Source organism: Kryptolebias marmoratus, linkage group LG17 (genome assembly GCF_001649575.2).
Source record: "Kryptolebias marmoratus isolate JLee-2015 linkage group LG17, ASM164957v2, whole genome shotgun sequence".
NCBI lineage: Eukaryota > Metazoa > Chordata > Actinopteri > Cyprinodontiformes > Rivulidae > Kryptolebias > Kryptolebias marmoratus.
Window position 1 is genome coordinate 10,882,724 of NC_051446.1, and position 26,908 is coordinate 10,909,631.

Below are 26,908 nucleotides of genomic sequence, written 5' to 3' on the forward strand. Positions count from 1 at the left end.
ATACGGCTATGGCAGCCAGACGTGTAAAAACAGCTCAGACACTGAGGTGTTGAAACTGTTGCATCACTTCTTCTTCAACCTTTTTTTCTCTGTAAATTTCCAGGTACTAGAAGAAAGCAACAGTGGCTTTTTTTTTGTTTTGAAAGTTTCAGCTGCTCGCCAGCTTGAGGTTTTGTTCTTGACGCATTTCTTTTCTCAGGATGTGCTAAAGGGTTTCTGTGGGTGGCACTTGGTGACTGCAAGAAGCAACAGCCACACTTTTAAAACGCAGTGAGGTAGACGCTCAGAGAATTGGGTTTAATGCTGCTTTTGCATGATTTAGCCGTACATCTTCATCCCCAAACCCCTCGGTGGGGAGCTACTTCTGAACTTCAGCAAGGCGGAGGGAGCGCTCCTCGCTTCCGCTATTTCCAAAGAGAATTTCTGCATTTGGAATATTGGTTTTATGCAGGCCAGCAAAGTAGAATAGTCCTGAAAGATCAACAGGACGTGCGAAGGAGAAACCCCCTCTGAATCTCAGTCCTTGTTTGTCGTCTTCCCAGTTTTCAGCCGTTGGACAACAGCTAATGACAGAGCACGCAGATAGTTCAAAACTAATGTCGTTTACATTAAACGGGTTGTTCAGACTCTCTGAAGTGGTGTTTTGAACAATTAACACTTTACCCCGTTGCAGACAGCTCCTTCATTACTTTCCGTTGACAGGACTGACGAGCTAACAGCTAGAAAAACTAGACATCCAACAGGAACCTGGAAGTCGAAGCCAGAAAGGGCCCGGCGTCCATGTAAACAAACAGGACATTGCCTTTGGCAAATACAAATATAAAAATGCACATCAAATAATGTTTTAATAATGTTAACAACGACAGGCGCCGACACTTGCTGATTCACGTAGCTCCTAGCTTGCTGCTGTGTGCGCTAATCTTTGTTTTTCTAATACGATTGGCTGTAATGGGTCGTTTTCGTGCTTAAAAGAAACGTCACGTGACACCATGGGCGTGTGCGGGAAAGTAAGCAGGACCTAAAGGTTACTGCCATCCTAAAACTGGTCCAATTTTCAAAAAAACAAAACAAATTTAAAGCAGTTGATGCAAACACTATTTCATAAACATTTACATCACAGACAATTTCATATCCCGTGGTTATTATGTAGAATTTTGTGGTCATTTGCAAGCAGCTAGCTGGCTGAGGCACTGTCTGAACAGCCTGGTGGCAAATCCAGGAGGAATTTCAGGATATTTTTTTTTTTTCCAAAACGATCGTGTACTGTTAAACTGACAGTGGCGTCAAAGTTTCAGTTGTGTTGTTGGCATAAGCCGCTGTAAAACTTTGAAGACTGGAGCTGTAGCCGTTATTAGCTTGTCAGCATGGTCCAAAGAAACAAAGTTCCAAAGCTGATTTGCACTCTACAGCGGTTCATGCAAGCGCCATTATTTAAACCGCTGTCGGTTTAGCTGTACAAGGATTATTTTGATAGGAATGTTATGAAACTCCTGATGAACGTGGCCCCAGGCTGCACAGGAAGTGCTACAGCTTGCTGCTAGTTGTGCTAGCATTTAACCCCTGAATGCTATGGAATTATACTGCAAAATAGACAGTGACACAAATGGCTGTGTTCAGACTAGCCACTTGCTCTGTTTCTCTAAACTGAGATCGTCCAAAGAGCCATCTACAGCAGGTGAGATATTACCTCTTCATAACGGTTCCTCAAAATCCTACTTAAAATTGGCTAAAATATCCTTTTGATGCTTTGAAAGAGTGGACACTTTTTGCTATCGGCGGACGTCAGAATCACTTGCGTTCAGTCGGGTTTAATCCCATGGAAATGTGTACTTCACGTCTTTCATTTTCTCTTTGTAAACAGCATCAAAGTACTCGGCCTCTGCTACTGTAAGCTGGTTCTTCCAGTCTCCAACTACTCCTGAAATTAAACACAAAGGAAATCCTAAAATCACTTGAAGTAAATTTGTCAAACTCATTTGTTTAAACTCAATAGTTTCACTTATGTCTACAGATACATTTCCAACATGCTCCATTCATGGTACTGAACTAAACTCACCTTTCCTGAAGAACTCAGACTTTGTCTGGTCCATGATATCAAGAGGAACCAATGAATAGTTGGACATCTTGTTCTTCTTCATGTTCTTGAATAAGCACCTGTGCGCGATCCGCTCGATCGCCTCGGCGTCCAGCGGCTTCTCCAGGAACTGGGCGATTTTCCTCACGGCGTCCTTCAGGTCCTGCTGCGCACAAACAATGCGGCTCAGGTCTTCGCGGGGCGAGCGCGTCGTCCGGCCTCGCGTTAAGAAAGCGGCGCTCGGCTCTCACCTCGGTTAGCTCCTCGTAGGAGATGTGCAGAATCCGCTGCCTCTCGTCGACGCTCAGCCAGCTCTTCACGTGATCAAACCACGTGCCGAATATGACTAACGGAAAAGAAAAAGCCCTCAGCATGAACAAGCAGGACAAAGCTATGGGCAAAGCATGACATTGGCATTCACGATAATCTTGCGTATAAAATACAGTTATGCAAAAGGTTAGGTTAAGGACCAGGAGGCAACCTTTTCCATCGAGGAACTTGTGGAGGAACTCGCTCTGTGGGTTTGGATCTACCAGGAAGGACACCATGCCATGGTAGTGAAAGAAAGAGGTGAACACGTCTTTGGGGTTCCTCATGACGTAGATCACCTGCAGACGTAACGGGACATTTTGAGTGCTTCAACCCTTCTTTGGTTATCGGACCAAATATTCCAACCGTATCTGTTTTGACAGGAGTGCATTTCTGCCAGTGGCATAAGGCGCAATATTGAGACAGTACATAAGTTCACTTTTAAGATTTCACCAAAATGGCTGTAACTCAATCGTTTCTTATAAGATGATCGTAGTTCAGAACTCATGAAAGGAGCATTCCTTCGTCTCAGGACACTGTACAAAAAGCTAGTTAGTAAAAGTTAAATATCTGAGGAAGCCAGCAGATTGCGTTGAATCTTTACTTCATCACAGTTTCTCATCCTGAGCGACACATTGGCAACAGTGGAAAGGAAAGACTCCCTGTTAACAGGAAGAAACCTCCAGCAAAACCAGGTTCAGGATGGGCAGCTGTGTGCTTCGACCGGCTGGGGTTTGAGAGGACAGGACAGAGACACAGACAAACACAAAATGACTGGTCTAGGTGAGGTTTCTATAGGAAGAAAAACAAGTTAAAGATAGAAATAATTACAAATACATTCATGGAGAGCAGAGCGAGTAAAAACAGCAGCAGAGTGAGGAAATGTGGTCCTCCAGCAGTCTGAGCCTGTAGCAGCAGAGCTAAAGGAGAGCTCAGGAAACCCAACAAACCATAACTATAGGATTTATCAAAAGGGAAAGTCTTAAACCTCGTTTTAGCAGTAGACAGGGTGTCAGCCTCACAGACAGAAACTGGAAGCTGGTTCCACAAGAGAGGAGCCTGAGAACTGAAAGCTCTGCCTCCTGTTCTACTTTTAGAAACTCTAGGAACCACAAGTAAACCTGCAGTCTGAGAGCAAAGTGCTCTGTTAGAAAAATATGGAACAATAAGACCTTTTATATAAGATGGAGCTTGGCTATTGAGAGCTTCGTATGTTAGGAGTAAGATTTTAAATTCTATTAAATTCTATTTGGAGCCAATGGAAAACACTGTTGCCTCCACCGTGTCCAAATCCACGATAACAGGTTCTCCGTAACATTGTCACAACGTGACAGGCAGCAGATAGTGACCCTACTACTCTCTCCTGGACGCAATAGACCAAGGCTGGGCCGCGGCAAATTTGGAAAATTCAGTGTGAAAAGGCAGTCGTGAGGCTGCAAGTTCTGTGCGTGCTTACGACCCATAACAACCCATCGGGCTCTAGGACCGGGGTAAACCTACGCCCCAAGGCCCTGACAGGACCCTGCAGGGCCCATCCACATTCTGGGCGGCTTCTTACGCCGTATTGGGGTTGTCATCCCACTAAAGAGGGTCTAATAAGGGTAAACAGAAATATGGAGAAAGGAAACAAACAAAAGCGCTTCATGATACAGCCCTATTTATCTATTCTAAATACAGACTACTGTTCTCTGTCACTTATATCGATAACAAACCAAATAATCTACATTTAACTGTTAAAGTCAAAACCTAATGAATAACACCAGTAAACCTAGGAGAAACTATAGCTTTTACAAATGTGGTAGTCAGAATTTCACTGAAACTGTTTAAGTGGCCAAAGTTTATTTTTAGTGCACAATGTTCCACTGACGTGCAGATCGAGAACCATGACTCGACTTTGCAGAAACAAAAACCGACAGTAGTTTGGAAAGCAAATATGGGAGCGTATATAAGAAAAAAATTATGAGTCAATAATTAGTTATGACTCAGTAGTAATGCTGGCAATCCTGTTCCTCTTCGTTATTAATTCAGTACTACCTCCTTCTACTTTTATGCAGATGACATCCAGCTGTACCGCTCCTTAAAGGAGTGTTTTTTTTGTTTGTTTTTAATACTCAGTTACTTGAGTGCCTGTCAGAAATTTCAGATTAACTCAAAATAAGGCCGAATGTTTCCACTGATCAGGAAACAAATCAGCCGCCGAGACTCTGCTGTCGAGTCAGGTTTGATGAATGACTTTTTTATGACCTTACTTTTTCATTTGTTTTGTCCTTTTCTAATCCCCTGTTTACTTTTAATGCCGTGCCTGTTTTTAGGTTATTTTTATGCATTTTACAGCGAAGCGCTTTGTGATTCTTATCTGTGAAAAGTACTGTAAAAATAAAAACTTCACTCACTTCCTCACTTCCTGGACGGTTGTGTAATAATCCAGGGGTTGTTTGTGGCCAGCAGAGTGAGAAACAGAAGTCTGGAGCCAAATAAGGTGATATACCGGTACGTGCTTTTTTTATACTCCTAAATTTTAATTTTTGGGAAAATACCTGCACATTTTTAAGTACAGATAATAATTACTTTCAAGTACAGCCCTACGCAAAAGAAACATTTGCTTTAAAATACTTCTACTCCGCAATAATTCAGGTGAAAATAATACATGTTTTAAATTTGCTTCGTTGGTTTGACCTCATTAGTTATTTTTCAAAAAGTAATTTTGCTTTGTGCAGCTATTTCCAAAAGTTGAAGATTTACTCAAAAGAAGAGCTGAAATGCCTTGCTTTTTAATTTAACCTAACTAGAAACTACTTTTGGTACTTGTTTATGCTCTCAAAGTGGCAAAATCTGACTTTTTTTTTTTTTTCCAAAATGTCAGCACATGCTGGGTGGAGAACACAGCAGAACTGAGGAGAAACAGCTACATGTGTGTTTAACAACTAGGTCAAGACATCTTTATAATGTTTCCCTTTCAGGACACATTAAGAAGCATTTAAACACATTTGGGGCGAATTTAAAGCCAAAACTACTCACAGTGAGCGCCGTCTCTTTTTGAGACTCAAGTTTAAATGTGTACAGCTAACTGGCCATAGCTTAGGCTACGTTTACACTGCAGGTCTTAGAGCTTAATTATTTGCTCAAATCCAATTTTGTAGACAATCTGTGGTCCTGAAGCGACCAGCATGAGCAGAAGAAGACAACGTCACATGCAGAGTAAATATGGATGCTACACGCTAGCCAGTGTGGGCGTCGGTGCAGAAAACCGACTAAATTATTGTCTGCCGTACTTGTCTTGCCCAGTGTTCCCATTTGGTCTTGCTGCTTCCTGTCCACTCCAGGGCGCAGAATTGCACTTCTGGAACAGGGAGCGACGTACTGAAAGAAGAAACAAACTCAAGCATCGACCCCATCACCCTAGTGTCGATGCGGTCCGACACCAACGTTGGCATCACGTGTTGGTGTAGATCACGGGTGTCAAACTCCAGGCCTCGAGGCTCCGCTGTCCTTGGAGGTTTAGGTTTTTTTCTGCTCCAACACACCTGATTTAAATGGTTTAATGACCTCCTCACTAAATCATCAGCCAGTTTGGAACTTTCCCCATTCACTGCACCCCGAGACATTTCTAATGTTGGAAACACTTGAACGCCACAGCAACGATCGCTGACACCCACTGTGTGGCACGTGTACCTTCGGCTTCGCAGTGAAGAAGGAGGCCGGCATCATGTCATGGTGAAAATGAGTTGTGAACATGCGCGGCGACGGCCTGTCCTCCAGGTTGAGGACAGGGGCCCGAGTCTCCTCCAGCCAAGGAACGCGGTCCCAGTTATGGAGAGTCTCGACTGAGGCTGGATCTCCGCCGCTTAGGACCAGAGGAACAATCTCCTGCATCCAAGTTGTGCCTACACAAAGGAAACACGTCTGAGCATCAATAATATCACATTTCTGTTTGGGTATGGCACCATAGAGTGCATGTACATGCAGTTATGTATCTTGCCTTGTGCTGCCTAGCTTCTTTGGATATATGTAGTTTTACCCGTCAATGTTAAAATATTCTACCATCATTTCCTCTGCCGTTTCAATAAGCCTCATGTGGAAAAGTAATTTCCCCCCAAAACCCAGCCTAGGCTGCAGCAGCTGCAGTCCAGTGTTTGAGATAACTGGAAATAAGTCTTTCCCCTGGCTGTGGAGGAGTTCAGCTGCTGCAGAACCCAAGTGTTCTTCAGCTTAAAAGGGGGAAATGAAAAGTGTTTTGAAGCTAACCTAATTCGAAAGAAAGTCATAAAGAAGGTGCTTGTTTTCAGAGTCCCGCGTTTCAAATAATTCACGCTAATTTCAAATTATTAATAAAAGATTGAAAAAACTGCTATGATTACTTGGGAGTGTGACGTATCGAGAGCCAAACACAGGAACGTGAACAATTCAGGAAATAGTAAATACAGACAGTGTTGCTGGTTAAATGGTTCAGTTTGTTGCAACTAATTGAACCGACCCAAAACTCCAACAGCTGTTTCATTCTTCAGCTTCAAGAAGGACAAGAAGTTTTGATGGATGTGGTTCGTTTAGCTCCTGGTGAAAATTACAGCCCAAAGTCTGGAGACTGACTGTGGAGTTAACGTTTTGAAGAGGACCACCTGAGATATAAACCTTCAATAGAAGAACCACCTCCTGTCAGAGGTTCTGACCCGCTGCCTCCAGTTGTCTGGATGGGAAACTCCTTGAAGACGGAGTGACATCACTGAAAAGCTCTGGGGTTCTTCTTGTGAAATGTGGGGCTCGAGTAACAATACGCGTTTTCGAAGTGGTCCTCTTGTTAACAAAACTTGCTTCTTTTTCTGCTTCCATTTCCCTGATAAACACGGACAGTAACCTCCTCAGTGTCCTACAGCGGTCTGCCACAGCTGGCCCCGCCTCCTTCTACGTCACCAACCAAGGAGGTAACTCCGCCCACACAATCAGCCCACTTCAGGATTCTGACACAAAAAAACTCTAAAAACGAGTCATTAACGTTTGAAATCAGAGAAATGGACCACTGGAGTGTTTTATGATAGTGTTTAACTAAAAGAAAAACATGAAAACAAATTATTTTGATATTTTATTTAATTTCCTCTTTAATGAGACGATGGTCGGGTGTTCTCCTTCAGGATGTTCTGGTAGAGAGCAGAACTCGTGGTTCCATCAGTACTGATGCGTGCATGGTGGCTGATGTTCTGCTGAAACAATGGTTCTAATTTGCTTGCAAGCTCAGAGTCCTTTCCGTGGCCTTTCACAAGTAAAATGAACATATTATGTTTTGTATTTTATTTTCTCATTGTCTATGATCCATACCATTGAACTGCTGATTTGCACATGCAAAAAAAAAAAAAAACATACTGCCGCCAAGGAGTGATCTGTTTCTGTTTGAAGGATGTTGATGTTGGTCTCTCTCTGCATCTTTGAAATATGTTTGTATGTCTTATAAGCCCATGGGGGCTGGGCATCTTTTATGGTGTACGGCACAAAAGAAATAAACTAGCTAACTAACTAATAAACTGTGTGAACTGAAGGATTCGGTGAACAAATCTTTTGAACGAATCATTTTAATGAACTGATTCTAGAGATTCAGTTCACTCAAAGGAACATCACTAAGCCGCACTTCAAAAAATGGCCAGAATATCCCTTTAGGGCAGAGGTGGTCCTCGAGGGCCGCTATCCTGCATGTTTTACATGTTTCCCTGCTCCAACACACCTGATTCAGTGATTAAATCACCTCTTCTTGTTCTACAGAAGCTTGTTAATCAGCCATTGATTCAAATCAGGTGTGTTGGATCACAGGAACAAGTAAAACCTGCAGGATGGTGGCCCTCGAGGACCAAGATTGCCCACCCCTGCTTTAGGGTATGAATCCTAAAGCCTCTTACTGAGTGAACCTGACCGGACTTTTCATGCACGCAGGCACTCATTTTCAATGAATGACTTCCATTAAAAAAAACAAAAAAAAAAACTTTCGCTCTGGGCATCTTAAATAAAAAATGTATGAACACATAAGGCGCCTCACGCAGAAAGCGCGTGGGACTCAAAGTCCGCGGCAGCGAGCCTGATTACAACACCCAGCGCGCGAGGAAACCTGGGATTAAAACTCACCTGACTTGGGATACGTGACGATGACGACGTCGTCCGAGCGGAACGCGAACTCCTCAAAGTGCCTGAGGCTCTCCGGAGTGTGGACGGCTTTGGGCAAAAGCATTCCTTTATAGGAAAGGTACAAGTCCGCTTCAGTCATGGTTGGACGCGGGCTGCCTGCACAGGACTGCCAGACTTCGACTCCACCGACAGGAATGCCTCAGCACTTCCGGTCTCCGTCTGTTTAACTCTTTGCCCGCAGCGACAATAAAAGAGAGGATGCTCGTGTCACCGTGGGACACTTACTGTTGTTCAACACATCATACATGTGGGGTTCCATTAGTGCCAAAAATATGTTTATGTGTCTATGTAAGCCGTGTATGTAGCATGCTTATGGGGTTCCATTAGTGCCAAAAATATGTTTATGTGTCTATGTAAGGCGTGTATGTAGCATGCTATGTATATGTTAGGGGATATGTAAAGTGATATGTAAGGTGATATGTTAAGTGTATATGTTAGGTGTATATGTTAAGTGACATAATGATATGTGCAGAACATAGACACAACGCAGTATATAGGTATGTTACAATACATACACACTTAACATATCACCTAACATGTCACTTAACATATCACCTTACATATCACTTAACATATACGTAGCATGCTACATACACGCCTTACATAGACACATAAACATATTTTTGGCACTAATGGAACCCCATAAGCATGCTACATACACGGCTTACATAGACACATAAACATATTTTTGGCACTAATGGAACCCCATAGTTTTAGGCTGAGTTCAAGTCGAGCCTAAAAGGAACAGTTTGCACAGTTGTCATGCGGTATCGCAGTGTGTGTTGTGAATGACTCTCGGCTACTACCACTCCGGATTCTAGCCCTGTACCTGTGAGGCTCACCGAGATTTCGCCGCTTTCGGGTTTGCCAAGATCGATTAACCGTGGCGGCTGTCTTGAGCTGGATTGACTCCAAAAGTCAATCAGTCATAGACGCACAGCTTATGATTGCTTGCTGCGAGTTTCATTGAAATCTGTTCAGTGGTTCGTGAGATATTTTGCTAACAGACGGACAGGGTTAATGCCCAGGTTCTAAGCAAAGATGTGCTGCACTCGAAGTATGTGTTGGGGTCAAAGCTTAGCTACGAGCATGCTGAGTTTTAGATCAATATCTATCAAACTGACCGACTTGTCGCCACTTTTGTGTTTACTAAAACTGCTTTGCTGTGGCGGCCATCTTGAATGGACTTAAGTCCAAAAGGTAATCAGTTGTGGATGTCCATCCGTTGATTACTTTTCTGAGAGTTTCACTAAAATCTGCCCAGTGGTTCATGGGATATTTTGCTAACAGACACAGACAAAAATAGGCCTTCACCTTTGGTGGCAGGCGATTAAAAAAAACAACTAAACCTTGTAAAACTAGAAACAGTACAAATCATAAGTTTGCAAGGTTTCAACAAAAACTAGCTTTAAAACTGTGAAATAATAATAAAAAATACTATATTGTTGATCTTTCTGGTTATTTTCCGCCCAGCTCTGCAGCCCAGAGTAGATCCAACAAATGATTCCACATTTCATTTTTTTGTATTGTAATTTTATTTTATTTTATGGCAAGGTAACTACAGCACAGTTCATCACATTTTTGACAGATGTATCTCCTGCTCAAAGTGAGAGTTGAGATCTTTTAAAGTGGGGTTATGAACATTAATAAATATCCTACCTGCTGGAGATAGCTCTTCGAACGGCCTCAGTTTGAATAAACAGAGTTTATCCTGGCGTTCTGTTGACCTCGGAAGTTTATCCCAGCAGCTATCGCAACTTTTTACGCTCAAGTCAGCCATATTGAATTTGAGCTCAGGGCTCGTCCAGTGGAGGCTCTGATTACAGAGAGGCCTTTCCAATAGATTTTTCTGACTTGGAACTTAAAAATTCAGATTTTCTTGTACAACTGGATCACTGCACAAGTCTGACAAGATTAACGAGCTAATGGCTAGTTCGATTTACCCCCGATTACCGCCGTCTTAAATCAACCTCAACCTCAAAAACCTCATAGAGTTCCACCCAAATGTTGTTTCCAAACCTTTCTATTAGCACCCCTTTCTCATTACAGAGTTGCTAACGAAGAATTCCTTGATTCGGGCACAGGTAGTGGCAGTAGAACCTAGCTGTAACACCCTGGGTCACTTCCTGTGGGATGACCACGTGATATAAAACCAACTGTGGTGTAAAGGGTTGTCAAATAGCGTTTGCGTGAATTGCTATGAAGTTTTTAAAGATTGAAGTTGTTTTAGGGCGACACGGTCCACTTTGGTCTCGGCTGCGCTCAGACTAGTCGTTAGCCCGTCGGTCTGGACGAAAAAAATGCTCTCAATTTCTCCAAACTGAGGTCGTCCAAAGAGCCATCTACTACAGGTAACATATTAATTGCTCTTAAACAGTTCCTTTAAGTTTAAATCTTTATAAAATGATGACTGGGATGACTGCATAAATATCAGCTTGTCGTGAAATGCGTTATAAGTCCTGATCAGATGTAGAGCTGAGTTTTGCCTCATTTTTATAAATGAAACTGCACATGATCCCTCTTGATTAGCTGTTTTTATTTGAATTTAGTGATGAAGACCAACCCGAGTCTGTGCTGTAATTCATGTTTTTCCGGATTCGAGCCACTAGGTGGAGCCAAGTTTGGAAGGTTGATGGAGTTTGAAAGCCAGGCTTTGTGTGCTGCCAGAGCAAGTATTTTATCTTTCTTTCGTGTCCAACAGCCCCTGTTTTTCAAGTACAGTTTGTAACTTTACTGCGTCAGATGAACCTATCGGCGGTGTGGGCCTTGTGTAGCATAAGATGCTCTCTCTCATGTCCCCCTCCACCAATCCCAGTGAGTCCGAAATACTTTCACGGTCATGGTATGAGTGCGTGGCTGAAATTGGTTAGGGTAGACAACTTTGCAGATGTGAGACAGGGCAGATTGTTGTCTAATCATCATAACTCTTCATACAAGTAGAATGGCTTTGAAACATAAGTCTGCACGTACAGTGAAACTATAAACAGCAGGAAGCACTCAGAGAGCGCCTCAGCGTGATTAAATAATAGCACCAAAATGTAATCCGTTGTTCTTTGTGACAATTCCAACATTTCCTGAACATTTCATCTAAATCTGTTCTTTAGTTTTTACCTGATCTTTGCTCCACAGATAGACTAACATACCAAAAACAAAACCTCCTTGGCGGAAGAAACAAAAGGGTCCCATATAGGAGCAGAGAGAAGTTTTTAACAAAGGGGTTACCAGTGACCTTTGACCCCATGAAGCTTGAAATCAACAGGGATCATCTTTGACCCATGAGGCGTCCAGCTGTGCAGTTTGACATTCCTACATTACGTTGCTGCATAGAGCACTAGGTCAACTGTGATGTTGACCTTTGACCCCATGACCTTGAAATCAATCGTGATCTCCCTTGACCTAAGAAGTGTCCAACTGTGCAGTTTAATTGTCCTCCGTTATATAGATGCATAGTTAGAGCAAAAGTACATCTGTGACCTTGACTTTTTGACCCAGCCACCTTGAAATCAACAGTGATCACCCTTGACCCACGAGGTGTCCAGCTGTGGAGTTTAGCATTCCTGTTATAAAGCTGCAGAGTTAGAGCACGGGCTGATCTGTGATGTTGACCTTTGACCTTGACCCTTGATTTTAATCCTTGTTTGACGTTTCCTGAATATGTCCTGGAAATCTGTTTTTAAATTTTTGAGTAAGCTTGTGCGCAGACAGAAAGACGCTACTGAAAACATAACCTCCTTGGCGGAGGTAAATAACATCTTACCTGTTGCAGATAGCTCTTTGAACTGCCTCGAGCTAATGGCTAGTCCAATCGCATTTAAAAAACCATTTAATTCAATAAAGAAATGACAAAAATGTCATCGTAACATGTTCTGGTTGTTTCCAAACCTCTACATAACCATTCCTGGCAAATTTAGGAGGGTTTTAGAGTAAAATCTTCTCCATTTGAAATTCAAGTGTCAAGCAAACAAACAAGCAAACAAAAAAACAATATCACATGTAAACAGAAGTAATGAAAATCAGGATTTTACAAGTTGAAACAACACGTTTCTAAAAATACACTGAGTGTTTAAAAGTCATTTCATAGTGCATACACTTTGAATGTTCAACAAGCGTTCAGAGTCAGGTTTAGTGCTGAGGGAGGGGGATCCGTGGTGTCAGCATACAGGGTGTGCAGCTGCAGCCGTGCACGGAGATCGTGCCACCAGTAATCTCAGTCTGGCGCCTGACGACCGGATCAGCTCCTTCCCCCTGACGGAGAAAAAAGGGGCGAGGGAGGCACACGCGCTGTAAATGCAGCCTTCCTCAGCCAGGCTTTAGATCGAAACACGAGACGCTCTGAGTTTCCTACCTCTCGTGATCCAGGCCGAGCAGGCTGGCTCCGTTGACAGCCAGGATCCTGTCTCCCGGCTCCAGCTTCTCGCACCGGGCTGCGGGGGAGTCTGGGACCACTGCACGGATAAAGACCCCCTTGGCCTTCGCCGACGGGCTCTGAAACGTGACGTCAACACATCCCGCTCTCAGTCACGGCCAGGAATTCACAGTAATCCTCACAGCAAAGCTCTCTGGTTGGCTCTTAAATGTAAGAGACACAAACTTTTTTTATAACGAGCGTTGTTCTGTACTGCATGATGATAGTGTGTGTGTGTGTGTTTGTGTGGGGTGGGGGTAATATTACAGCTTTATTTGTAGACTGAAATAGGATTTCAAAACATCACTTATACAGCAGAATCCAACAAAATGACTTTAAGATATATATGACTAGAAGCACTCAGGGAGCACAAACCTCCACCAGGGCCACAGCAGGACTAAATAATCGTACGATTTGGATCATAATCTGGATCAGCAGCAACATTTAATATATTGTTTTTTGTGAGAACCACATTTCCTGAACATTTCATCCAAATCTGTTCATTAGTTTTTACCTGATATTCCCTAACAGACAGACAAACAAACCAAAAACAGAACTTCCTTGGCAGAGGAAACAAAAGGGTCCCATGTAGGGGCAGAGACAAGTTTTTAACTAAGGGGTTACCTGTGACCTTGACCTTTGACCCCATGAACCTTGAAATCAACAGGCATCATCTTTGACCCACGAGGTGTCCAGCTGTGCAGTCTGACATTCCTACATTACACAGCTGCAGAGTTTAGAGCATGAGGTCAACTGTGATTTTGACCTCATGACCTTGAAATCAATCATGATCACCCTTGGCCTAAGAGGTGTCTGACTGTGCAGTTTAATTGTCCTCCGTTACATGGTTGCATAGTTAGAGCACAAATCCATCTGTGACCTTTGAACACATCACCTTGAAATCAGCTGTGATCACCCTTGACCCACGAGGTGTCTCGCTGTGGAGTTTAACATTCCTGTTATACAGCTGCAGAGTTAGAGCACGGGCTGATCTGTGACCTTTGACCTTGATCTTTTTGTAGATTCACAACTTACAATGAAACTAAAAAGCCATCAAGTTTCCTGTCAGGATCTGGGTTTTATTTGGTTAATTTGTGTGTTTTGTGTTTTTTTCGTATAAGGCTTTGTCTTTGCGCTGAAAAGTGCCACTCTTTTTAAAATCCGGCCAGCGTCACCGTTCGCTCACCCTCGTCTCCTCCAGAGAAAGGCCGAGCCCTCCCTCCCCTCGCTCCAGCTCCAAGCTGAAAACCTCGTCGTCGACCCGCTCTTCCTCCACCCCGTCCTCCTCTTCCTCCTTCAGCTCCATGAGCCTCGCCGCTCTGCCGCCGCCCGACTTCAGCGCAGCCAGACATTCGAACACCAACCCGCCTGCCGGGGAAAACAAAGGGCAGGTTCAGTTTACGCTTTTTCAATCGGACATTCAGGCCGCGGCAGCCTCACTGCACCTCCGTTGTCTGCAGTGGAGGACGGGGGAGCTGCCTCACCGTCGGCCTCCACCAGCTCGCCGGGATCGACCGTGTGGGGGGTGTCAGGTGGGGTCAGGAGAAGGGTGGGCTCCATTGCTGCCCTCTCCAACTCCCTGCTCCCTGTCTCCAGACTGATCAGCTTCTGGGCCAAAATGTGCACACTGTCGTAGCTGAGCTTGTCCCGATGAGCAGAGGAGGGGGACGGAGGCGAAACCTGAAACGACTCATCCAACTCATCTGCCGGCGTCTTAGAGGATTCCAAGCTGGGGCTCTCAAGGATGTTTACTGCCGTCTGAGTTGTTTCCGTCTCAATGGCGCCACCCTGCAGAAAAGCTTAAATTAGATCGAAACCTCAGAGGTTAGATGTGACAGCTTTTTTCATGATTTCGCTTTAAATATAAAACCAGTGCCAAAAGGTTTATGATGGTTTTAATTGTCAAATAGCTTTACCATTTTGTTTTGTTGAATGTTGGGGGTACTTTTGGGCCAGCTCAGCTCTTTGATAATAAATGGTGCCTTTAACCCAGTTCAGTCCCTTAAGACGTGTAAGAAAAATTGAGAAAGGCTTAAAAAAACACATCTTTGCTTAAAGCAGGGGTGTCCAATTCTGATCCTAGAGAACCACTATCCTGCATGTTTTTGTTGTTTCCCTGCTTCAACACGTCTGATTTGAATGACTGGCTGATTATCGAGCCTCTGCAGAACTTGAAGGCCTGCTGAAAGGGTAAGTCAACCACTGAACCGGGCGTGTTGGAGCAGGGAAACAACAAAAACAGAGTAAAAAAAATGTCTGAAAAATGAATGAATTCAAAGACGGAACCATTCTTTACAAACTGCAGATGTTAGCAAGCTAACAACAAACTGTGATCATAGACGTGCCGATACATACAGCAGCATCTTAGCTTTATCATGGCAAAGTTTTTAGCTTGAGTGCAGCTGTCTCTGTAGCCTCGCTTGACTTTTTTTCTCCCTTTACAGAACGTTTCTAATGCCATCGTGGTTCCTAGTTTGTCGGTGAACCAAATCTGCCACCTAATAACCACCTACTGAAATGTTAAAATATGAGTGAAAAGCCTACAAATGCAGATATTACATTTATTATTAAGGAGCTTCATGCACATCATTTTATTTTCTTCTGTCCCAAATTAGTTTTATACCTTTTCCTATCAAATATTGTGAAAAATTACCCCGTCCGTTCCAGCACCGTTGGTATTTAAGTGGTACTCAGACGGGGAGGCGATAAACTCTTTGAGCTTGTGCAGCTGGTCCCTTAAAGCTGAATCTGCTACTGTCCCCCTCAGCTGAAACCGGTAACCTTCATCGGGCAGCACCAGTGGATGGTGGGTGTCAAAGCTCTCCAGGATGTCAGCTGAGAGAAGAGGAGCATCGTGTAAAATTCAAATACAGTAAAGAAATGACGGGTAAACATCGCCTTTAAGAAGCTTGTCGATGATTCCGCTCGTAGTAGGTTGACGTCTCACCAGTCTGATGCGTTGCCGCTTGATCCTGTGCTGACGGAGTCCACATATGTGTGCAGGGAGACGCCGGGCTGTACAGACTCAGCAGATGGTTCAGCTGGGCTGGGCTCAGGGCCGGGTACTCGGCGCGCAACGATGCCCAAGACGTCTGAGCGTGCACACAATGAAGACCATAACTTAAAATGGTAATAAGGAGCGACGTCTGATCATTTTCTGTATTTCCATGTAAGCATCAGTCTTTACGGATGAAATGCTTAATGCATGAAAACATTTATTAACCTTCTTTTTCTTTGTTCTGTTCCCTTTTCAGGAGTCACTACAGCGAGTCCTCCTCCTCCATCTAACTCCGTCCTCTGTGTCCTCTGTCCTCACTCCAACTACCTCCATGTCTTCTCTAACTGCATCCATATATCTCCTCTTTGTCTCTAACATCCTTCTACCAATACACCCACTGTCCCTCCTCTGCACATGTCCAAACCATCTCAGTCTGGCCTCTCTAACTTTATCTCCCAGTCGTTCAACCTGTGCTGTACCTCTGATGACCTCATTCCTAATCCTGTCCATCCTCGTCTCTCCCAAGGAGAACCTCAACATCTTCAGTTCTGCCACTTCCAGTTCTCTGTGTCCTTATTGGTTTTCTAATGCCTCTTTGTTTATAGTGTTTTTGTTTTTTTTGTCCTCGATAGTCCTTACGCCATGCTTGAACCACAGCTATGTTCCATTTGTATCTAACTCACTTGTCTTTTAGTCAGCATCCACATCATTTTACACGCCCAGCTCTCTTTGGCTCATCGTCATATTGTCTATTCTTGCCATGCTCCTTGGTGGGTTTTGAGTTTTAGTCATTCTAGTAGGTGCAGTCCAAAAAAATGTCAAAACAACCTTTTTTTCTGAGCTTGTCCTATTCGACTGTATTTCAAAATAAAGGTCAATTTGTAATGGACTATAAAAGACAAGCATATTTTCTTTAAGGATAATTTTCCTTCACTTCATCTTCCGAAATCCCATCATTCACTGTCCTGCTCATGTGTTTGAGATGATTCATAGTTGGGTGACCATAACTCTTCTGCAATGTGTGGGGTTTACTGTTACCTGCAGTAAGTTCTTTCTAGGCGTAGCCAGCAGATTGATTGCCGAAGACAGGGTGTGTGTGTGCTCCAAGGCCAGTTCTCCCAGTCCGGCAGCATGACCCCAGTCCAGGACCAGGTCGAGACTGGCTCGCATTTGCACGCCTCTGAACCACTGGTAGAAACCTGGCTCAGAGCCTGTGAGCACGACAGAAGAAACCCTTTTTTAAAAAGGACTCATTTATTCATTAACTTTTATTTAACCAGGCAAGCCCCACTGAGATCACAGATCTCTTTTTTAAGAGAGGCCTGGGCCTGAAGGCAGCCTAACATGCATCTTTTTAGACTGAGAGAGGAAACCGGAGTGCCCGGAGTAAACCCACACAAACTCCACACAGAAAGACCCGAGGTCCAGCCCGGAGCTTGAACCCAGGACCTTCTTGCTGTGATGCAACAGTGCTAACCACTACTCATGCTGCCATTATATTTATATCGTCATTAGGTTTTCATATAGACTTCCATTTATTTGTGTAGCCTAACCCCAACAACATCCCTATCCTTAACCATTACCAGTATGTGCCTAACCCCAGCATTAACCCAATCTCCACCTCGGAGCTAGACCTAACCCTTAATCCAAAGATGATGTTTTACTGCATTAGCACCGGGCTTTGGTCCCATAAAGACTGTCAGTCCTGACAAGGTATTATACTAGAAAAGTTCCTGAATAAGTAACAGAAAGCAAGTACACACAGACAAAGCCACAAGTTGGAGACTAAAAGTCCTTCATGTTTTTAACAAAGCTGTAGTACGACTAATACAAGGAAAGGTCCCGTGTCACCTCACAAGTGCTAACCTCTGTAAATACTCTTCTATTCCTAACACTGGATGAACTGAACACTTGTAATGCAAGGAATTGACTTTGATGCAGTGTCCAAAAAGCAGTACACACTAAACCGCGGATATATAGCCAAAGTGTGATTGACACCGGGAAAAGTTGTGTCATTTTAGGAATCTACATACATAACGAAGACTTCAAAACAGTTTTTGTCACAACTAAAGTACTGTTCATTAAATAATGCTCATGCAGTAACTGGTAATTCTGCCATGTTGGGTGGCAATTTGCAATTAGCGTTAATACACATAAATGGTTGTGTAGATATTAAAGTCTCTAGAGGCCGTCGCACTGAACTAGAGATTAATCACCGGTACACTGTGCCTTAAACCCCATCATCAAACCTCGTCCAGACCTCAGAGCCGGACACTGGGACATCGCATTTTAGAATGGAGGCATGCTTAGTTGTGTTCAGTTGATACTCGGTTCCAGATTAGCGTCTGATCCAAACAGCGCTATGACCTACATCTAAAAAGGCAGATCGTCGTCTGAGAGGGGGCGAAAAGACAAGTCACCCAGGTGACAGGAGGGGACGCCCTGCAAGCGATTTATGGGGGTGGGGGGGGTAAGGTGGCTGGGAACTTGAGACCTTGCCAGAAACCTTGTTGATTCTTCATCTTTAGTCAAGTTTTATCGTCTGCCAGGACACTGATTTGCGCACCCTATTGCCAGGCATGACACAACTATTCTGAAGCTTTTAGTAGAAAATTTTCCATTTTAACATGAATCAGACATCACCGCAAACTAACAAAGACAGCTTGCTGTACAACACGAGGGACAAACAGATCTTTCAGATTCTTTGACGTAAGCTTCTCAGGCTCTATGGGCCAACGTTAAGTCATGTTTGGTAATGTGTGTGTGTGTGTAAGTTAGCATGTTTTTCCACACAAATGGAACCCCAGATACATTAGAAACATGAGACATGGGCAGACTCTGCAACCGCTGTGAAACCTGACATGACCTGTTAAAATCATATGGATGAAACCAAACAGCCTTTCCACGTTAATTTGGGGAGTCTTTGAACACTGTTCTCCACCCACAGTGGCTAGACTGAGCGGATCGAGGAGGGTTCTGATGCTGGTACCTCTCTCCATGAGCGAGTTGAAGAGTGACGCGTTGACGAAGTAGAAGAGGTAGCCGATGAGCTGTGAGGACACCTCGCGGTGGACCTGGCAGTCTAAGAGTAGCCTCCAGCTCTCGTTCAGAACCTCCACCACCTGCCAGATCTCTCCGGTGACTCGCAGGCCATCGCTGCCCGGGACCTGACCACGGTCACCCGATAACCACAGGTCGGGACTCTCCCTGAACGGGTTGCAGTCCAGAAGGCCTGGCAGGACTGGGTGAAGGAGCTGTTTCGGACAGAAAAGCAAACGCACAGCTCAGTGCGACTCATTTATCCACGCAGAGCCGGAGACTGTTGGCAATTCCTGTGGGTCAGTTTAGCGGTCGGAAAAGCTAACACCGTGTGGCGGATGATTTGATCTCTGGGATAAACTAAAACATGTAACCCTTCAGCTCAGATTTCAGACCACCCGTATTAACGCCATCTATCTATCTCAAACAGTACAACACAGATGGCAAATGTTTAGTTTGACTCAAGTAGCAGTAGATGTAAAAAAAAATACAGTTCCTAACATTTAACTGTTCTTCAGAGGGCGCCTGAACAACCACAGCTTTGTTCCGGCTAATTGTACTCAGACATCCCCGTTCCCCATCAATCTCGCCTCTTATGGCAGCCTCGGAGCTACATTCCTAAAACGTTGAATACGGTCCTGAGTTTGGGCTTGGCTCGGTGCTGCAACAAGGCCCGCTGAGTGAAGAGCACCGAAGGAATCCACCCCGAGGAGATCAGTTTACATGTACTGTAGGACCCCATCAGCCACGAGGAATTGGGGGTGAGGCAGAACATGAATAAGAGAACTGAATATTTCATTCACTGTAGACAGCTCCACGAACAACCTCAGTTTGGAGGTTTACAGTTTAAAGACCCTTTCACAAAACACCTCAAGCTGGTAATTTGATGCCATCTGGTCGTCTCGGTGTGATCTGTGAAAGAACCGAGGCACCACTGACACACCTTTAAGCCGCCAAGTGAGGTAGTAACAACGTCTTAATGGTCGACTCATGAAAGAAGACCTTGTGGTGTGATGTAGGGGGATGACAGACGGTCTGAACAACCAGACAGTTTTCTGGTTTCTGGTTTTAGTCATACATATTATGTGTGTTTACACTACTGAATTACACTCCATGGCTCTTTTTGCGATGCTTCATTAAAAAATGGCCCACATCTTTGCAGGGCACGGGTGGCTTGATTGTGGATCTGCGAACGGTCAGAAAAAAGGCTTGTCTTTGCGGCCATTTTGCAAAAAAAGCCTTAGGTCTGACAGGGCTGACGAGCTAGTCCAAACACAGCTAAAACCAAAGTGGACAGCTGCTGTCTTAAAACAACTTCAGTGTTTAAGATTTCATAGCCCTTATACTTCCGTCACTTTTGTTATACCTATTTATTTACTATATTTTCCGCACTATAAGGCGCACTGGATTATAAGACACACTGTCAATGAATGGTCCGTGTTTGAACTTTTGTCATATATAAGGCGCACTGGACTATAAGGGGCATCCTCGCCTCACAATTATTGTAACTTCCCGTGGACCGCGCACGCCGCGCTCCATTTAAAATGGACGATTTCGGTGCTCTAGCAGAGCTGGTTCGCCTGTATCAGCATTTAAACGATCCCTCTGTGAGAGATCACAAAGATAATCAAATGGTTCAAAACAAAGTCGGACTAAAACATCACGACTTCTTACATATATAAGACGCTCCGGATTACAAGGTGCACTGTCGGTTTTTGAGAAAATTGAAGGCTTTTAAGTGCGACCTTATAGTCCGGAAAATATGGTACATAGACGTTTTTTGGTTATTTTCAAGCACAAATAACAGCAGTAGCAATCAACCTGGGGTCACATCTGGCACGGAAGTTCGTATTTCTGATGGTGTGACGTAAAAGATTTAAGCTGCAGTGTTTGCGGGAACCTTTATAGTCTGGAGGTGTTTTAGAGACCTGCAAATGGGTCATCTTGGACCACGCTGATGAGCCAATGGCTTGTCTGAGCGGACCCACTTCCAAAGACGACCTTCTCCAGTCTTCGAAACTTCATAGTGACTCATCTGAACGCTGATCTTTAAACCTTTACGTGATCATTTCAGCACAAACCGAATGAAATGTGGCTTGGGCTCTGTTCAGACTAGCCTTTAGCTCATCAGTCCCGTCAGACTTAAACGCCATTTCTCCAAACTGAGGTATCTACTACAGATAAGACTTTTCCAGAGAACCCCACCCCTTTTTTTTAATGAAATCATCTTGCAAAGAGTTGCCGGCTGGAAAGCAGCGCTGGTTTCTGGGATGACCACATGCATCTGTGGCTCAGATTACCCTGGAGGCAAAAACAAACCCGGCGTATTGTCTGTTTACTTGTGCATTGTCTGCGATGCACAAGTAAACACACAGTCTGACCACAAGCCCGCCGATGACCCGCCTTTATTCATCACAGCGGCCGGAATAGCTTCTCACCAGTGGCGCCTTTCGCGTTCCATCCCACACCCATTGTCCTCATACGGAAAAGATACGCTTAGAAGATGTCAAACACATTCAGGAAATGTCTTCCCTTCTGGCTTATTGTTGTCAGTGCGGATAAGTTACGGCCTGACATAATTATTGGGAAAGAAAAAAAAAAAAGAGCAAGCCATCAGTCTTTGCAGTTTTTGTCAGACTCCGATTTTTCTGCTGACTGTACTTTAGTAAGCGTTGCCAAAAAACATTTTCTTACCCCGATTGCCAAAAGGGCGAAGGCGAACAGTAATGTAATGTTTTTGCTCGTTTTTAAGTGAGCTTGTGTGTCTGTCTGTTAACAAAGTATCTCATGAACCAGAGGACGTATTTTGACAAAACTTGCAGAAAGTAACAACTGGATGTACATCTACAACTGATTATATTTTGGAGTCAATCGGATTTCAGATGGCCGCCACAACCAGCTGACCTTAAAACCCCCCAAAATGGCTATAACTCAATCAGTTTTACAGATATGGACCTAAAATTTGTCATGGTGGTAGATGAGACTGATTCCCAAAGCATATTCTGAGTTCTAACAGATTAGTCAAGATCTTTGTTTACCATTTTGTCATTACATATTTGGAGTCAACTCTGTATGTCTGTTAGCAAAATATCTCATTAACCACTGGACAAATTTTAATGAAACATTTTAGTAAATGATCACTGGATGTACGTCTACAACTGATTATCTTTTGGAGCCAACCCAATTCAAGATGGCTGCCACAACACATTCAACTTAGAAAACACAAACATGGCTATGATTGAGTGAATTTGACAAAAATTGGACTCAAATTTGGTGTGGTAGTAGCTGAGAGTCATTCACAACATATCGCACAAGATATTTGCTTAAAACTTTAACGTTAACTGTTGGAGTCAACCCGGTTTGTCTGTTAACAAAATATCTACTGAATCAATGGATGGATTTCACTGGAACACTCAGAGAGCAATCTTTGGCTGTGCATCTAAAACTCATTAACATTTGGAGTCAACCCAGTTCAAGATGGTCGACCTTAGCCAGCACAAAAATGGTTGCATCTTAGTCTGGTCTACAGATACTAAGCCAAATATTGTGTGTTGAGCTTTATTTGCCTCTTTCAGTCAGCAAAGATATTCTTCAGTCAGTGTTGTCAACTGTGCAATAACACCAAAATGCTCTTTGTCTTTTTAAAATTGCGCTTATTTAAACTCAACTGGGGAAAAAAGGACATTCAGCTCAGTATCTGACATTATAAAACAGTAAATGTAACATTTATGGGTCTGAGACCAAAAAGTGTTTGGGACATTTGCTTGAAAATGTCTTTCTGACAACTTCCAGCTGACTGTGACTATTGTGATCTGAGATTATTTATGGTTTAAACTGACAAGCCGCATCTGGAAGCCATTTGGTTCGTCAAGCTGAGAGAAAACAGGGCTAGAATACGATCGCAGGTTTTAAGACGACCACATCCTTCTGGGCCGCGCAAAAGAAAAAAAAAAAAAAAGAAAAAAAGTGCTGTATCAGACTTACAGGGTCATGTTTACTGAGAAACTCCTATAGATTCCTGTTCGGAGTTTCACTGCACTGAAGGCCTCACGAGGCAAAGACGTGCCCTCCCTTATAAACCAGCCACCGACCGAGGAACGAAATGGTGACATGGTTTGTCAGATGGTATTTTGGAAACCTAAATAGATCAATCTCTTCATTCATTTATTTATTTATTTTTTCTTTTTGGATGGCATTTTAACCCACTCCCACGCAGCTCAACTGGAAATTAGTTCGGAACTTTCCTGGGCGCGCTTCCACGGGGTGTGGTGCTGCTTCGCTTATAACTGGAGGCAGCGACCACAAATCCTTCTGCCTGTGGAGAAACGCTGACAGGAGACGGCACAAAGACATTCAATACAAACGTTTGGTGAAGAGTAAACGCAATCATTTGTCCCTCATTTTAAAAGGTTTTATAATTTTTTTTTTTTTTGAAGTTACGGGAGCCAGCCATTCTGCGCGTATGTTTGGCATTCTCCTGCGCCCTCATCACGATCTTTACACCCACCCTGCCACGTCTGTAGAATCCAGACTATATTTTAACGTTTTACTTCTAGATCTAAAATACAAAGCTCTCAACAACCAAGCTCCGTCTTATATAAAGGATCTTGTTGTTCCTTATTTTCCAAACAGAGCACTTTGCTCTCGGACTGCAGGTTTACTTGTGGTTCCTAGAGTTTCTAAAAGTAGAACAGGAGGCAGAGCTTTCAGATTTTAGGCTCCTCTCTTGTGGAACCAACGTCCAGTTTCTGTCCGTGAGGCTGACACCCTGTCTACTTTTAAGACTTTCCTTTTTGATAAATTCTATAGTTAGGGTTTGTTGGGTTTCCTGAGCTATTCTTTAGTTCTGCTGCTATAGGCTCAGACTGCTGGAGGACAAATTGACCACATTCATTTACATTTTTCTTCCTCGTTGACTTGGAGAATTCTTTCTTGAAAAACGTTGGCTCTTCCAAATCTACCTCAGTATGCATCCTTTATTTTTAGCTTTATTGGTTTTAGCTTGTGTTTTTCCTAATGTTTGCAGCATTCACACTGCATTTTTGCAGTTCCTTTAGTTTGATATGATTTGGACCTGTTTGCTTTTTTTGTAAGATGACTTTTGGATCTTTTAGGCTGCACATTGGCCCAAAATACACTTTTGGCCGCAGTATGGTATGTTTTTATGTGAGACAGAAAATATCAGTTTATGGCTTTTCCCCAAGTTCTTGAATGACTTGTGAAGTATTTCTCTCTGTCATCTGTTACCTTGGTAATGTAGTAGACGCACTGCTGGAAGGCGAGCAGGATGACCTCCTCCAGGACAGCCGTGGTCTCCTCACAGGCTGAACGGACACAAGACAAGCGGCGCTCCAACGGTGCTAAACATACGCATTCGTCAGTTCATGCCATCAATGTGTGGGTGTGTAAAAAAACAAAGAAACAATCACAAATTAGATTGAATTAATTTTTTAAAGGTTTTACCATGTAACTAAGAGTGTAGTGTGTGACAACACACTAACTTTTGAGCTGTCTAAACTTTCCAAAATGCTTTCTTTTTCCCCAGTCATTACACTTTTAATACAATTTATACATCAAAATATTGGTATTTTTGTCTTCTTTTCGCCCCGTGTGTCTCTAACGGCATGAAGACTTGAAGTATTCTTTCAAATTCCACCTGAATGCAGAGTTCACACACTCAAAGTCTCGTTGGCTTCCAATGTATCTGAGCTTCTCCTGAAAAGTGGAAGTGGAGTGTCTTTTGTAACTTCTTGTACCTCATACATAAAACACCTAAAAATATGTCTGTATCGGTTCAAAATTTCTTCAGAAATTTTCTAGTTGGCATTTTGTCCTTTAATTAGGATGATGCAAAAACCTTTTCTTCTTCGAGTAATACAGAATTAAAGTGATCACATTTCTTGTTCTGTTTAGGATGCTTAATCGTTATGTACTAGATATGTCTAGGTCATGATTTAAAAATTGCTTTTGAGTGTTATGGTCGTTGATCACGTATAAACACTGTCACTGACTTAAGTTCTCCCCTTCCGTGCATTCGTCACCTTCCCACTCTTCGTTCAACTCTTCTTGGTTCCTCCACTCCAGAAGAAGAGGCAGCTGGTGTTGAAGAAACTGCAGCAGCTCCAGGCTGTTGGCCATCCACACCACCAGGGGACGTAGCCCCGAGGTCATCTCGTGCAGGCTGCCGGCCTCAAGGCGACTGAAAGAGAGGGCGAGCCATCAGATGTGTTGTGTATGAAACTGAAACGAATGAAACGGGTGGCTGGAGAGAGAAAAACCCGACTCACGCTTCGGACTGAACTCCGGCTAGCTCTGTGGTGCAGTCCTGTACGGGAAGATAAAATAAAATCCGTGAGTGTAAAACACAGTGTCAGGTTTGAGAATGAGCTCATGTATATTTTTATGCATGGTTACATTCATCATCCATCACTTGCAAAACAAAATCTGCTCATTCCGTGCAGTGAAAATGGTTACAAATTTACAATAAAACTGATTACTTTTTGGTTTTCAATAAATAGAGAAATAGTGATAAATTATTAGTGGATAAATTGAATGGCATTTTAATCACCTATGTGTCTGCCTGTTAGCAAAATATCTCGTATACCACTAACATATTTGAATGAAACTCATTGGATGTACATAACTGTTACAGTCAACCCAGTTTAAGATGGCCGCCACCATTACACAACCTTAGCAGACAAAAATACGGCTTCAACTCAGCCTGTTTGGCATATATTGAGCTAAAGTTTAATGTGGTAGTAGCTGAGACTGATCCTCAACACACACTTCAAGCACAAACAGATCCCGTAAGGTCTTTGGCATTAACTGTTGGAGTCAACCCTGTTTGTCTGTTAGCAAAATATCCACTGGACCAATTTTAATGAACCTTCCAGGAAGCACTCTACAACTGATTACCATTTGAAGTCAATCCAATTCAATTTGGCCGCCACAGCTAATCAACCTTAACCAACACAAAGATAACTATAACTCAACCACATTTACTGAGAATGAGCTCAAATCGGATGTGCCAGTAGCTGAGAGACTTTCTCTACATGTATTTCGAGCACAAAATCTTCCAATGTTGCGTCAAAACGCTCATGATGTTATTTTTGAGATTTAACTAAAAGGCTTACAGCTGTGCCATTTCTAATTATAAGATGATCTTAGCCTAAGAGGCTGCCATTCATCTGATATATATTAAGTAAATCTAGCCATATGTGGGGCTTTTAGCCTAAATATCCAACAAAACACGACATGCTCAAGCAGTGGAGGTACTTGTTTAATCACCCTCTGGCTACTCGGTTTAATAAGGGGGTCAAAAAAACTAAAATGAGATAGAGGGATTTCAAATTTTGGCACAATGTCAACACTTTTCTGATACCAACATATCAGGCAAAATACACTCTACAGTCTTTAAAATTCAAGAGAGAGAGAAGACGCAAACTCTTTCAAGGAGCAAATAAGTTTGTCACAACTCATATTATATTACCTCCCTATCGAGATACCTAGACATCTATGAAGATATTTATTAAGGCATCAAGATACATACTACACTTGAAGTTTGAGCACCGGTGCAGCAACAAGTCAGCTTAACACCGCAGTTCACCGGCGGTGGTTTTTTTGAGATGTGCCCCAGGAAAACCACATGTGCCCTTGGGTTTCCTCTGAGGGCTCTTTGTGCACGTCTGCAGGAGTTCCCAGCATGTATTGTATTTACAAAATGCAGTCCCTCTTTTTTTTTTTTACAAACAGACACAGGAAATTAGGTGTATGTGAGTTCTGGGTTTGGTTAAAGTTTTGAGGCAAAGCTCGGAGGTTCCCTGACTTTATTTTGCTCATAGCCACGGGTAACACACACAAGTTTGCAAGCAAATATGGCAACCATGACACCATTGTAACACTGGGGGATGGGTTTCTT

General features: G+C 43.2%; 2 protein-coding genes and 1 long non-coding RNA gene across 6 annotated transcripts in view; 1 reads left to right on the plus strand and 2 right to left on the minus strand.

Moving 5' to 3' along the window:
* Positions 1 to 1,190: 1,190 nt before the first annotated feature.
* On the minus strand, positions 1,191 to 8,728 carry LOC108235891 (sulfotransferase 2B1-like). Of its 2 annotated transcripts, none has more exons than XM_017416202.3 (6): positions 8,489 to 8,728; positions 6,056 to 6,267; positions 2,556 to 2,682; positions 2,326 to 2,420; positions 2,057 to 2,240; positions 1,191 to 1,918 (listed from the first exon to the last, which is right to left on the minus strand). In XM_017416202.3, the coding sequence occupies exons 1-6, from the start codon at positions 8,625 to 8,627 to the stop codon at positions 1,809 to 1,811; spliced, it is 867 nt and encodes a 288-aa protein (XP_017271691.1). In that variant the 5' UTR covers positions 8,628 to 8,728; the 3' UTR covers positions 1,191 to 1,808. The 2 variants fall into 2 exon arrangements, with proteins under 2 accessions (XP_017271691.1, XP_024861718.1); XM_025005950.2 differs by having other exon boundaries at positions 2,057 to 2,237; positions 8,489 to 8,627.
* Positions 8,729 to 10,064: 1,336 nt separating this feature from the next.
* The window catches only part of si:ch211-176g6.2 (ras-associating and dilute domain-containing protein), a 33,598-nt gene continuing 16,754 nt past the window's right edge, over positions 10,065 to 26,908 (minus strand). The window contains exons 8-18 of one of the 3 annotated variants that reach the window (XM_017416076.3): positions 25,278 to 25,315; positions 25,032 to 25,189; positions 24,238 to 24,350; positions 18,941 to 19,205; positions 16,990 to 17,162; positions 15,901 to 16,045; positions 15,607 to 15,788; positions 14,399 to 14,741; positions 14,140 to 14,321; positions 12,894 to 13,033; positions 10,065 to 12,793 (exon numbers count right to left, since the gene is read on the minus strand). In XM_017416076.3, coding sequence (XP_017271565.1) covers positions 12,700 to 12,793; positions 12,894 to 13,033; positions 14,140 to 14,321; positions 14,399 to 14,741; positions 15,607 to 15,788; positions 15,901 to 16,045; positions 16,990 to 17,162; positions 18,941 to 19,205; positions 24,238 to 24,350; positions 25,032 to 25,189; positions 25,278 to 25,315 — 1,833 coding nt within the window. In that variant the 3' untranslated portion in view covers positions 10,065 to 12,699. Of the gene's footprint in view, positions 12,794 to 12,893; positions 13,034 to 14,139; positions 14,322 to 14,398; positions 14,742 to 15,606; positions 15,789 to 15,900; positions 16,046 to 16,989; positions 17,163 to 18,940; positions 19,206 to 24,237; positions 24,351 to 25,001; positions 25,190 to 25,277; positions 25,316 to 26,908 lie in introns of all 3 variants that reach the window. The other 2 variants (XM_025005901.2, XM_025005900.2) reach the window with 2 other exon arrangements.
* Positions 12,986 to 16,268, plus strand: LOC108235830. The gene is made up of 4 exons (XR_001808587.3): positions 12,986 to 13,124; positions 15,721 to 15,840; positions 15,957 to 16,082; positions 16,208 to 16,268. It is a non-coding gene; the product is annotated as an uncharacterized LOC108235830 (long non-coding RNA).

What these genes read in the sequence shown, in the direction of transcription:
- LOC108235891 (XM_017416202.3), bottom strand. Translation starts at nt 8,627, where the DNA reads ATGACTGAAGCGGACTTGTACCTTTCCTATAAAGGAATGCTTTTGCCC. An exon ending in CGTCACGTATCCCAAGTCAG is followed by an intron (nt 6,268 to 8,488) that starts GTGAGTTTTAAT and finishes TCCTTTGTGTAG; the next exon opens with GCACAACTTGGATGCAGGAG. An exon ending in TCTTCACTGCGAAGCCGAAG is followed by an intron (nt 2,683 to 6,055) that starts GTACACGTGCCA and finishes TTACGTCTGCAG; the next exon opens with GTGATCTACGTCATGAGGAA.